General features: G+C 45.3%; 1 protein-coding gene and 1 long non-coding RNA gene across 4 annotated transcripts in view; one reads left to right on the top strand and one right to left on the bottom strand.

Moving 5' to 3' along the window:
• The window catches only part of Cfi (complement factor I), a 42585-nt gene extending 34706 nt beyond the window's left edge, over positions 1–7879 (top strand). For both annotated transcript variants that reach the window (XM_063282608.1, NM_024157.1), the window contains 5 exon segments: positions 1707–1810; positions 1981–2084; positions 5401–5678; positions 7054–7158; positions 7467–7879. In XM_063282608.1, the coding sequence (XP_063138678.1) occupies positions 1707–1810; positions 1981–2084; positions 5401–5678; positions 7054–7158; positions 7467–7684 (809 nt within the window). In that variant the 3' untranslated portion in view covers positions 7685–7879.
• LOC120100942 (uncharacterized) lies at positions 182–13637 on the bottom strand. Of its 2 annotated transcripts, XR_010064434.1 has the most exons (3): positions 12954–13637; positions 5024–6661; positions 182–4669 (listed from the first exon to the last, which is right to left on the bottom strand). It is a non-coding gene; the product is annotated as an uncharacterized LOC120100942 (long non-coding RNA). The 2 variants fall into 2 exon arrangements; XR_005501300.2 differs by lacking the exon at positions 182–4669 and having other exon boundaries at positions 4990–6661.
• Positions 13638–13766: the final 129 nt, after the last annotated feature.

A 13766-nucleotide genomic window follows, 5' to 3' on the forward strand; every position in this document is an offset into this window, starting at 1 on the left:
TCACGTGTATAATATACATAAATACTTTATAAGATGTTGCATGTATTGCATATATAATCAATTCAAGCAAAAAAGTTAACTTTGAGTTTAACTTTAAAAACTTAAACTTTGAGTTTAAGTTTAAAAAAAATAACACAATCTTTCCCCTTCCCCATTGCTTTTAAGAAAAGCAAGGCCCGGGGGTTGGGGATTTAGCTCAGTGGTAGAGCGCTTGCCTAGCAAGCCCAAGGCCCTGGGTTCGGTCCCCAGCTCCGAAGGGAAAAAAAAAAAAAAAAAAAAGCAAGGCCCTATTATTCTTGAGGGTCGATTTTAAAACCAGGTTAATTAAAATGACCGATTGTGAAGTGACTCATTTCCATAGTTCCACATGAAGCTTTTCCCACCAGACAAGGCAGTTTAGTTTGTCAACGATAAGTAGATTTCAAGCATCTTCTGAAATGGAAAGGAATGTACTTGGTCGAATGGACCTGTCCTTTGTCAGTTATAAATCATGGTAATATGGAGCCCCGGAGCTCTGTATCCTGGGCAGTTGTGCACCAAGAGCCAAACTGAGTTAGACGTGAGTCTATGAGAAGGTAGGAATTTATTACAGGAAGCAAGGCTGGCTTTTGATCTTGGCTAAACTGCTTTTATTGACTATTTAATTTTACCACCTTTGATAATATACTTTGTGCAAGAAGATTCTGGATCTCTTGACCTTTTCCAGACAAGGCAAATCTAAAGAGAGAATAAAGAAAGCATCCTACACCCCCATCCTCTTGTCTTGTACATTCCCTTGAGCTTCAGGCTTTGAGCCTTACTCTACATGGCTGGTTTCTTATTGACAAATACACCACACACACACACACACACATACACACACACACACACACACACTCATCTAGAGGCCTGCTGATCCAATCATCCCGGGTCTCTGGTACATGACCTCTCAGGATTAATATATATGTTATATGCTGACACATTATTACTTATAGTAATAATTATTCTGATGTGTTCGAAATGTGCCACATACCCCACCCTGAGTTCTCACTGTAGTAATGCCTGCCATGTGGCATCTACTAGAGGTTGGTAAATGTTTAACCTTTCGGCCAGCTTCCTACCCAAGTCCACTTTTAGTCAGAACTTTCGAAAATCAAGTCAATTTTAGTGCTGAGCCAGAATTTCCCAATAAGTAAACGGTATCGTTTAATCTCTGAAACTACTTGCTGATGAATGTGGCCTGCTCTGGCACATACTATATAACATGTATGCATGTGTGACATGTATAATCATTTACAAGCTGGAGGACCTGAGTTCAGATCCCAGCACCCATGTAAAAAGCCCGGTGGTGGTGGTGTCTATAATGCCGGGGCTGAGGTAAAGGAGGGGAACAGATCACTGGAGCTCACTGCCAGCCAACCTAGCCAGTTAGTGAGTCCCATGTTTAGTGAGAGACTATCTCAAAAAGTGTGATGGAAAGGGACTGAGGAAGGTCTGATGATTGACCTCTGGTCTTAAATAGACATATATGTGTACACCTGTAACACGCACACACACACACACACACACACACACACACACACACACACACACACACCAAGATAGATGGAGAGATGAATGGACAGATGAACGGACAGACAGATGTATTATAGATAGAACCAAGAAGTGTCTACCCACAAGCTAATGGTTCCAAGAAAATAATGATACGATCTCTTCCTTTCTTGAAGAAAGAAAACGGATAAAGTCCTTATTACCTAAACTATCCTGTGGAGTCAAAAGAAATACTCACATTCGCAGGAAAAGAGTGGTCGGAGGGAAGCCAGCCGAGATGGTAAGCCTGCATGAAAATCACATGACCTCCAAGGGCCAGTCTGCATCAGAGAACAGTGATGGGATGGTGTGCTCTCAGGGGACCATGACTTTATGTGGAAATGTCCCAGGGTGGCCTGTTGCTGCCACCATCCAGTAGTAGAGCAGTGATCACTCAAATGTCTCTTACAGGGAGATTACCCATGGCAGGTGGCGATTAAGGATGGAGATAGAATAACCTGTGGGGGCATTTATATCGGTGGCTGTTGGATTCTGACAGCTGCACACTGTGTCAGGTGAGAATGCCTTTGTGTGTCTTACATTTCTTGAAACGTGAGGAATAAATAATAGAGACAGTGTGGTAGACGAAAGCTTGTATGAGAAACCAAGCTCTACTCTACTGTCAAATAGCTTCCAGTATTCATGAACTGGATCAGGTCCCTCAGAACCCACTGTGTTCTCCATAGATAGACCAGGTTGTTAAGCTCTGTTGAGGGCAGAGTTTAAATACTGCCTCATTCTATTTGTCCCATTTGCATTGTGCTAGGACAATCTGTCTGGAAGAGTTTATGACTGAGCATTTATGAAGGAATAATACTAACCTGACATTCCCGCTGGTCTTTCCATTTAATGTACATTCTAGGCGGTAAATGCTCAATGCTAATCATATGACATACTGATCCATCATTGGCTGGCTCACTCTTTGTGTCTGGATAAATTATTGGCATGTGCCCAACTCAAAGCCACTTTGAAGGCAAGGCATTGTATCAGGTAGGGGTACAGTCGTGTTGCTATTGGGAAGATCCCTGAAGTACAGCAGGCTGTTTCTGACAGACTTTGAATGCAGAAGAGTCAGAGGAAACACATCTGCTGAAGACCAATCATACAGTGTAACTAAGACCCTTTGACCGGGTCTTAGTTAGGGTTTTACTGCTGTGAACAGACACCATGACCAAGACAACTCTTATAAAGCACTGGGGAGGGAGCTCCTTGGGGCTTGCCAGACAGCCAGATGGCCTACTTGGTGAGTTCTAGACCAATGAAAGATCCTTCCACACAAGGTGGGCAGTGCCTAAGGAACAAAATCCAAGATTTATCTCTGGTCTTTACATGCACGCACACACATAAGCGTGTGCATCAGCAAACATATTTACCCCACGCACAGACATGAACACAAATGAACATGAGCACACACATACACACACACACACACACACACACACACACACACAGAGAGAGAGAGAGAGAGAGAGAGAGAGAGAGAGAGAGAGAGAGAATGAATCTCAGTTCTAAATGTCTAAGACCTACCTTATAGGCCAGTTCTCTTAAATGTGGTTCTGTTCCAGTTCTTCCCGTCTTAGCAAACACCATTTATGTGGTTGACACAGGTAGAAATCTGAGAATCATCATTACTTCCCTCTCTGAGCCTCCCTACAGCAAGGCATTCATAATGTTTAATTTTTTCACCATTCGCTTTTCAAATTTCATCTCCTTTCCTATTACCCCGCCCTTGTCATCTGCATTGCATGACTGCCTCCAGTTGCCTACCCTGCCACCCACGGTCCGACCAGTCTGGTCTCCACTGTGTAGCACAAACAATTCAAGAGCTTGCAGTCCTCCTCAGATAAGCATCGAAACAAAACTATCCACACAGAGAAATCACATAAGGCCTTTATGACTGACCTTCCTGTCTCTCACTAGTCTCACATTACTTCCTGCCAGTGAAAGCACCCACTGTGGGCTTCTTCAGATGCTCAAAAGCAATTGCTTCCTCTGCAAAGGACCTTCATGGATCCTTTCCCCTGCCTGGCATGATCGTTCTTGACTCTTACCTAGTTAATGTTACATTTTACTCAGATTCAACTCAACCCTTTATTTCCTGTGGACTCAAACCCAAATGCTTTTAATCAAAGCCCTCCCGATAAGTTCTTAAAGTCTTCCTCCTGCCCACTCCTCACTCCTCACAGGATGTCTGTCTTCAGCACTGCAGTCACCTACCCAGTGATGCATGTTTTCTAAGTGCTTTCTCCTTTTGCTAACTTCTGCTCCCCAGTGCCCAGTTCAATGCCTGTCCATGTAGTTGGCGAATACTATATCTGTCCTCATTAAGTCATATAAGCAGAGTTAACCTTCAAGGAATAGATATGATCCCTGAACCTATGAAAGACCCTCAGAGAGAATCTTCCCTCAGGAGGGAGATCCTCAAGCCCAATGACCAGTCCGAGTTCACAGGCTGCAATCTGCAAGAGGGTTTATTGATCGGGATACACAGGTATCTGTGGGCGTCTCAGTCAGTTCGGAAGACTGGCGCGTCTAACATAGCTAGGGATGGGTTTTTATAGGATTCTGAAGAGCAGAAGCAGGCTTATAGAAGCAAGTGTATGGTTACAGATACTTGATTGGTGGATTAAATGAGGCATAAGTGTATGTTACCTAATTTGGCTATAATCATACCAATGAGTTGACAGAAGAGTTCATGCTGGTCAGGGTGTCCGGGAAGTCAGGGACTTATCTTCTCTTGCCAGGTGGGCCATGAAGCGATACCAATAATTTAAACTGGTCTCTGCATTTTGTTTTCTTTTTATGGTCTGTTTTGTCTAAATGATGGGTCAGCTTGTCCCACAAAGCTTGGACACATCTGGACTTTCCCAGGCTTGTTTTCATTCTGAGTCTGTGTATCTAAAAACTTACTTTTTACTTTTATAGTTGTGGGCCTTAGACTTGTACAATTCCCTTTCCGGAAGGGGGTCTTTCACCTATAGTACAACCCAAGTCAACATGGATGGCAGCATTCTTGGAATGCTTAGGTAGAAGTAAAAGCACCCAAACATCACATTATCTCCTAGGACATGGCCGTTGAACTGTACCGCGACTGTCTGAGCTGTTATGAAGGAAAGATAAATTTTACTCAGTTTGTGCTATTTGATGAAAAAACAAGATTTTAGATTTTTAATAATATACAGAGGGCATAATTTAAGAAGATATTTTAATTCACGTTTTTGCTTATGGACCGTCTACTCTGTGACATACTCCATTACTTGGAAAGGTTAGACAGTGCAATCATAAGAAGAGCTGGGAACTCAGTGCTCTCTCCCTTGACCACTCAATCATCCCGGTCTACATAAATGTAATTCTCCAGTTCCCAATCTGTCTCAGTTAGGGTTTTACTGCTGTGAACAGACACCATGACCAAGGCAAGTCTTAAAAAGACAACATTTAATTGGGGCTGGCTTACAAGTTCAGAGGTTCAGTCCATTATCATCAAGGCAGGAACACAGCAGCAGCCAGGCAGGCATGGTGCAGGAGGAGCTGAGAGTTCTACATCTTCATCTGAAGGCTGCTAGTGGAAGACTGGCTTCTAGGCACCTAGGGTGAGAGTCGTAAGTAAAGCCCACACCCACAGTGACACACCTACTCCAACAACGACCCGCCTACTCCAACAGGGCCTCTAATCGGTGCCACTCCCTGGGCCGAGCACATACAAACCATCACAATATCACCAAGGATTAAAAAACTGAAATTTATCCTTTAAAGGAAAGACTGTAAAGGTGAAGTATTAAGATCCATATCTTTTTCTTGATATAGTTCATTTCCCATTCCTTTCTCTTACAGACCCAGTAGATATCGCAACTACCAAGTATGGACGTCTTTATTAGACTGGCTAAAGCCTAACTCTCAGTTGGCAGTTCAGGGAGTGAGCAGAGTTGTCGTTCATGAAAAGTATAACGGAGCCACCTACCAGAATGACATAGCTTTGGTTGAAATGAAAAAACACCCGGGCAAGAAAGAATGTGAGCTCATCAATTCTGTCCCTGCCTGTGTCCCATGGTCTCCATATCTATTCCAACCGAATGACAGATGCATCATTTCTGGATGGGGTCGAGAAAAAGGTATGTGCTTTAACCTCCAGGGTTGGAAATTGGACTAGAAATGCATGGGGACCTGCCTAGTACTCACAGAAATATCGTTTGTGGAGCAGTGAACGCCCATCCAGTAAGGGCTGCCTGCCTGGGCTCAGAACCACATTATCAGGACCACACGAAATTAGAGGTGCAGCTCAATGCTTGGGTGCTTGTCTAGCATGTGAAAGCTCCTGGGTTTGATCCCCAGGACCAACAACAAGAAACCAAATGTGTTCTCACGACGATGGTACATGCCTATAATCTCAGAAGCAGGAGAACTGGGAGTTCAAGACCATCCTTGAAGCCAATGAGATTTGCTTCATTTTTGACCTAGAGAAGTGCTAATTAAACAGTTTTATTTCCACCTCCTGAGAGAGTACATGTAGAGAGCAGATCACAGTTCCACACACCGTGTTGCTGACACGCAGCCAGGGAGAGTAATTTGGTAAAAGGCATTTGTAAGGTATGCAATTAAATTACTGTGATTTCACACCGTCACTAATCACATCGAGGTTTTATTAAGCAACTACTTTGTGCAAGAAGATTCTGGGGGTTGGTGAGGAAGGAGGCAGGTCTAGCCCCCTGAGCTCTGGGAACTTTGCACAGTGAGGAAGCGGACACTGAGTGGTAAACTGCATCACTTGAATCACATTGCTGTGAGCTGGGAAAAGGAAGATGGGGCCTGAGACAAAGTCCTGCTTCTCAGCCCATCCGCCTGTCTCTGGGTGCTTAAGCTTCTCTCATTTTCCTTGGGCGGTCAGTCGGCAGCACCTGACCTTCTCTTTCTAGAGTCCAAAGGTGTTCAAGTCCCTTTGCCTTAAATGCGAAGGAAGTTCTAGCTCCTTGTCCACCAGTTCAAGTTACTTAAATAGGTAGCTTCCTCCAGCGCAAGAGCAGGTACATGCTCACGACAGCATCCTATTCTTTAACTTCTTCAAGGCTGCTTTCTGGTGGTAATTGCAAGGAAATCCCTGGTCCGTAGGAAAAGACATCAAAGAGGCATGTGAGAAGGCTCCATCACTGCCTCCTGGGCCATTCCTCCATGGAACCCATCAACAGTAGGAGAGGGTTACACCTCAGTCACCCCAGGGGTCAGCTCTTTACTAAGTGACTATGGCTCCACCCATCCTGGTCAATAGCCTTCCCGCACTGTTCATTTTCATTTAGAGAGGTAATTCTAGAAACTAGGGATGTGAAGAGACTATGATTTAGATGCGCCGAGGAAGTCTCCTCAATAATTAATACGTGTCATCATTAATAAAGTGCATTCGTTTATCTTCTTAATGGTTTACTAAGCTAAGACAGTCTTTATTTAGATTTCTCCATTGTGGCTTCTAAATGTCTGTTTTCTCACTTTGTATAGATAACCAAAAAGTCTACTCACTCAGGTGGGGCGAAGTCGACCTAATAGGCAACTGCTCGAGGTTTTACCCGGGTCGCTACTATGAAAAAGAGATGCAGTGTGCGGGTAAGTGTCCACTGGGTGACCTGGACGCCCATTCTATCAGTCTGCTTTCATTCTCCCTGGATTGTATCGGAATCTCCTTACACAGCGGTGTGAAGGGAAGTCAAGCAGGAGAACTACGCTAACTTAGGGAAACAGACAGAAGGCTTACAAATTGTTTCCTGTATTTCAACTTGCAATCCCAAGAGGGACAGCCTTGTCAGGAAAGTTTTAAAAAGGGTCAAGTCTTTCTGTGCATCAGTGTTGGGGGACAGGAAAGAGGCGCGAGGGCCTCCCTGACAAATGGAAGGAAATGTGCTTTTCTCTCTCAGGTACCAGTGATGGGTCCATTGATGCCTGCAAAGGAGACTCTGGAGGCCCCTTGGTCTGCAAGGATGTCAACAATGTCACTTATGTTTGGGGCATTGTGAGCTGGGGAGAAAACTGTGGGAAACCAGAGTTCCCAGGTGTTTACACCAGAGTGGCCAGCTATTTTGATTGGATTAGCTACTACGTGGGAAGACCCCTTGTTTCTCAATACAATGTCTGAAGCTACGACCTCCTTCTTTCTGCACTTCTTCTTTCCAGGGTTATACTTTAATTGAAATGAAACTGTATAATTAGTTCTCCTCGATGCCGGCAAGAAGCAAGTCTTACTGGCTAGTTCCTAAAGTTTCTTCAAAGTTTATGCCATTTTAGAATTCTGTCATATAATCCCCAATAAATATTCCAGTTAAGCACACAAGATGGTTTGTGTTTGTTTGTTTGTTTGTTTTATTTTTCAGTGCCTAACACCACTCAGCTACACCCTCAGCCCACACGTTTTATTCACAGGTAGTTTGACTACACTAACTATTCAGGAAGGAATGACATTTTTGATGGTAGTTTAATGACATTAGAATTGTGCAAGACTGTAAAAGTCACAGATCTGCCACCAACTACATTAGACATTGGGTCATTGATTGTATTCTTCATATATTATTTTCCATCTGTATTTTGTGGTTTTTCCCTGCGGAGACCAGGAACAAGCATCTATTCATCCCAAATGGGGCGCCAACTATGGACTAAAAACATTATCACACCAAGTCTAGCTTGATAAAGACACGAGCACGTTGGGGCCTCCTTACAGGACCATGGGGGAGTAGTTACTTAAGGCAGCTGGATCACCAGTAAGCTCACCCAAGTATAGATGACAACCAGAGGTGTGGCATCGGTGGGGCTCACTACCTGATCTGTAGGCAATTCCACAGAAGATAGCCTCCTCTCCCAGCTGCTGCTCACTGCTTACACTACCTTGGAGAAGGGCCTTATTGAAGCTCTCTCTGAGCTTCCTGAGTCTAGGAAGACTCTTTAGTTTCCTGGCCTTTATGAACCTCTCTCCCTCCTTAAGAAGGAACAAAGGCTACAGGATGTTCCACAAGGGAAGGTTCGAAAATGAACCTGTGTTTACATAAAAACGCCTGGCATAGTGTCCCTTATGGGGCGATGACATCTCCCAGCTCTTGGCCCATTTCTCTGCTTCCTTCAGTACATTTTCCTCCAGTCACAGACTCCCCTTGACCCTTTCTGGAACCCTTTCCATAGCCCTCCATCCTGCCACAGCCACTTGACTGCTCTCCTGCCAGCGGCACCTGACTATCTCTTGGGTTTCTTGTTCTTAGCCTCCTGGACTGCCATGTCCTTCCGGTTGCTTCTTCTTACTTTTTTCTTTCTCTGGTGTTCTGTATCTTGACTCAGTTTTCAGTTCTACACAGTCCAAGGACTCATGAAATCACATCTCCAGTCTTGACCTTTCCTACAACAGCATACTGACTAAACGTGCCACTAAGCACTTGCCATTTCAGGAGTAATATGGCCAACCCTTGTGTTTCCTAACTGCATCCCTCCTCCTCCCACCTCTGCAGGAAGCATCAGCGTTTTGTCAGAAAGACAGCAAGTGCTCCAACTCCATCACAATAGCCTGCTTTAATCACGGAACAGCTTTGGTCATTCTCACAGAATTGTTTTTATTGGTTTCCTACCTCCTCTCCAACTGTCACCCCAAGGTCAATGTGAGACAGATGACAGTCCTTATCTGTCTTCCTTTTGGCTGTACCTCCTGCTCTCAAAGAACATTCAAAGATGTTCAGTGAATCAGCATTAACTTTAGGATTTGTTTTAAAACCAACACTGCCATTGCCTTAGTAAAGGTTTCTATTCCTGCACAAACATCATGACCAAGAAGCAAGGTGGGGAAGAAAGGGTTTATTCAGCTTACACTTCCACATTGCTGTTCATCACCAAAGGAAGTCAGGAGTAGAACTTAGGTCAGGAAGCAGGAGCTGATGCAGAGGCCATGGAGGGATGTTACTTACTGACTTGCTTCCCCTGGCTTGCTCAGCTTGCTTTCTTATAGAACCCAAGACCACCAGCCCGGGGACGGCACCACCCACAATGGACTGGGTCCTCCCCTCCTTGATCACTAGTTGAGAAAACGCCTTACAGCTGGGTCTCATGGAGGCATTTCCTCAACTGAGGATCCTTTCTCTGTGATAACTCCAGCTTGTGTCAAGTTGACACACAAAACCAACCAGTACAGTCATTGTGAAGCAGAGAGTAGAGGGATCTTGCCCCACTCTCCTCCAAGAACTGCTGTAGACAGACAATGAAGAGAACAAAAGGAGATCCTTTACTGTCAGTTTGGGGCTGACAACTTTAAACAATCTGCCATGAACTCACAGTAGCACCCAGAAGCCAGGGAGAGCCTTTACAGCTTAGACAAATGTTAAAGCCCCAGGACAATGTGTGAAAGATGTTTTAGAAGACACCTCCATATGGAAACTTAAAAGTGGGACAGGTTGAAGGCTCAGAACCCCATTCTGCACACTGACTTGAGACCTGCAAAACCAAACAAAAACCCAGAATGGGCTAGGGTGAGGTTCTCTAGGGCAGTGACTCAGCTTTCCAAGGTGGCTGCATGCAGGAAAAGACCAGGTACAGTGGGAACGGGATGTTCTGACTCCAGGGTTTCATCAGGTCAGAGGTGTCTCTCAGGACTCTGAATTACAGACAACAGAAGCCAATGTGATCAGCTTAGTGCAAACATAGATTCAATGCTTCCACCAGATTGGCCTATAGATAACTCGGTGGAGCGTTTTCTTGATTAATGACTGATGTGGGAGAGTCATGCAACCGGGGGCCATGCCACCCTTAGGCAGGTGATCTAAGCAAGGCGGGAGATAGCAAGCCAGTAAGCGATGTCCCTCTGTGGTCTCTGCTTCATTTCCCACCTCCAGGTTCATGCCCTGACTTTTTGCCCCTACTTCCCCCAGAACTGTAAGAGGACACAAACCTTCCCATCCTCAAGTTGCCCCCAATCATGACCTTTATCCCAGCCACAGAAACAAAACGGAACTGGAGCCCTGCTTTTATAATGAACCAAGCTGAACATATGGATGGCAGGAAAGCCCTCACCTACCCCAGGAAGGAGACCCCAGGCCATCCTGAAGACGAAGAGTTAAGTAACAATGGCTGCTGCTGCTTATTAGTGGGTTAAGGGAACAAAGAGAGCCAAAATAATTACCAGCCCTGACACCTGCAAGGGTAGGGCTGGGAGGGCAATACCCACCAACTGACCAACAGCCAGCAGACAGTCCTGCCAATGCTACCACAGCTAGGGTCAGAAGTGGACAAAGCAGAGCACCAATCACACACTCCTGGGTGGGCAGCACACGATGCACAATCATCTCTCTGGTTGGGACAGAGGGACACACATCAGGCATATGGCCCCTCCATTGTTGGGGTGCATCAGAGCTCAGAGAACTAATACAAGTAATACACCACAACGTCAGGCTTTGTCTAGTCCCCATCACAGCCCTATAAAACCTCTAGACAAGCAGTTGGCTGGCTTGTCCTCTCTTCAGAACCCTTCCCACTCTTGGGAGTCTCTTTACTTCGGTTACCCTCCCCGCCCACCATAATTCTTAAGAAAGCATTCCCCATAACTAACTAACTTTTTTTCTTTCTTTCTTTCTTTCTTTCTTTCTTTCTTTCTTTCTTTCCTTCTTTCTTTCTGGTTGTTATTAGTTATTTTTCAAGACAGGGTTTCTCTATGCAGCCTTGGCTATCCTGAAATTCACTCTGTAGCCCTGGCTAGTCTCAAACTCAGAGATCTGTCTGCCTCTGCCTCCCAAATGCAAGGATTAAAAATATGTGTCATCAATCACCCTATCTTTAATTTTCATTGGCTTGAGACAGTAAACTCTGAGTCACTGACCCAGGTCAATCTTTGATGACCATGTCTAGAACCCTTGTCATATATAACCGGATTGTGAATAGTCTGTCATAATCAAGATTCCTACATCATATGAACTAGATGAAAAATAAAATATGAAGTTGTACTTTGCAGAAACAATGGTAAGGAGACTTCCCAGAGGGGGACGTAATCAGATTTACAAATGTCATGGTCATTGTTAATTGCCAATTTGCCAGAATCCAGAGCAATTTAGGAGATGGTCCTCTGGTCAAGTCTGTGCAGAATTATCTTGAGTACATTAATTGATGTGAGAAGACCTATCTCAATGGTGGGCAGGACTCTTTTCTAGGCAAGGGATTCTAGACTATAGTATAAAGTTTAGAAAGTGATTCACTTGCTCTCTGCTTTCCAATTGTGATGCACCCTGCTGCTTGAAGCTCCTGCCATTTTAACTTCTTCACTGTGATTGAGAGGACCCTGGAATTGAGCCAGAAAAACAAACAAGCAAGCCTTTAGATGTTTCCTATTATTATTATTATTGTTGTTGTTGTTGTTGTTGTTGTTGTGATGATGATGATGATGATGATGATGATGATGATGATGATGATGTTTGTATGTGCATGTAGAGGTCTAAGGACGACTTGGGGAACTCTCTTCTCACCTTCCACCCTGGGTCCTAGGTATCAGTTATTAGGCTCTCATAGCAAACGGTGAGCTTTTTCACGGATTCTTAGCGTTGCTTTTGTCAGAGAACTTTCTCACAGCATCAGGAAAGAAAATGAAGGCATGGAGAAGTTTCCCAAGTGGCTTTCCAGAGGCCTGGCAGTTAGAGGAGCCAGCCACACACAGGACGGAGAGCAGCTCAGTGTTCCTGGTACCCAGTGTGCATCAGAGAAAAGGACAAGCTGGGTGTGGCCTTATGCCCAAGAGTTGACACCACTAAAGGGTTGTATAACGTCCAAACGGGAGGCAGGGAGTGAGAGGTACAGGGGAGGATGGGGGGCTGACATGAGTGAGATACTGAAGACAGGAGACCCCAAGGCTGTTCCAAGGGAAACCGGAGAAGACAGAAGCCACATTGGGGAAGGAAGAGTGGTCCCGGTTCTAGAAAAGCCAAGGAGGGAAAATTCAGTGTCTGGGGACAAAACTGATGTACAGGGATGTTGGGGGGCGGTATGTGGTTGGGTGTGGGGGCTGTGTGTGTCTATGGCAATGATGAGATTTTTATCTTAAATATGAAGTGACTAGTGTGGCCATGGATGGCAGCTAATAAAGAGAAGCGAGGAACTGAAACCGGTTTAACCAGCTGTGTTCTTGCACCGTGTGCAATAGAAGAGGTGAAGAACGTAATCCCTAAAGAGAGAGAAAGCAGACCGAGTCCTCAAAGCACAGGTTATTGTCAGGGTAAAAGACATTAATTCACCTAGATGTAAATGTGTAAAGACATAGAAAAGAGAGGCTTGGAGTCAAGATCCTAGCACTTGGGGAGACAGTGTGTTCAAGGCCAGTTGGAGAGCAGCCAGGGCTACAGGTCAAGACCCTGTCTCGGAAAAATTAACTGGGGGCTGGTCCCAGGTAAACTTACCGCATTTGTCCTGTTTTGGAAGACATACTCCTGCCTCCTCCCTCTCCTCTGCCTAATCAGTTGTTAGCCTTTTCTCTACAGTATGTGGAATGTGGAATTTTAAGGAGGGATAACTGTTTACTTGCCCGTTCTTAAAATTCGAAGCAATGGAGGATGTGCTCCGGTTGATTGAGGAATAGTTCCATCCTCAACAGCCCTCAGACACTGTGATGCCAGGACTGCAGCTGATCATAAGGTTCCCACAAGGACCCAGGAGGCAAATCCAGGTTTGGTAGGGTGCAAGGCCAAGCGGGCAGTCACGTGTTCAAACAAGCCCCCTGTACTGGACCCCAGGTTATGGTCAGAAAAGGCTGGGACTGCTGAGCCCAAGGGAGGTTGTGCTACTGGGGTCGTTCTTCATTGTGGTGCCTCGGTAAAGCTGAGAGCTTTGAAAAATAAGCAAGCAAATAAATCTCATTAGGAATCGGGAGGCGGTGGCTCGCGCCTTTAATTCCAGTAGGCGGATCCCTGAGTTCCGAGGTCAGCCTGGTCAACAGCGTTGAGTTCCAGGGTAGTCAAGGCTACACAGAGACCCAGTCTTGAAAAAACAAAACAAAACAAAACAAAACAAAGCAAAGCAAAGCAAACTCACTTTGGTGTTGAACCAAAGCAATGACTATGTCTAGGGTACGGGCAAGGGCGTTTTTACGACTCCACAGAGGCAGGACGGAAAGCTACCCGAGCATTCCGGAGACCACGTGGGCAAGGAGGTCGCCAGCCCTCTCCGGGCTCCCACGCTCGGGCGCATGCGCACTGTGCAGGACGCGCCCCTGG

This window comes from Rattus norvegicus, chromosome 2 (genome assembly GCF_036323735.1).
Source record: "Rattus norvegicus strain BN/NHsdMcwi chromosome 2, GRCr8, whole genome shotgun sequence".
In the NCBI taxonomy this organism is placed as follows: domain Eukaryota; kingdom Metazoa; phylum Chordata; class Mammalia; order Rodentia; family Muridae; genus Rattus; species Rattus norvegicus.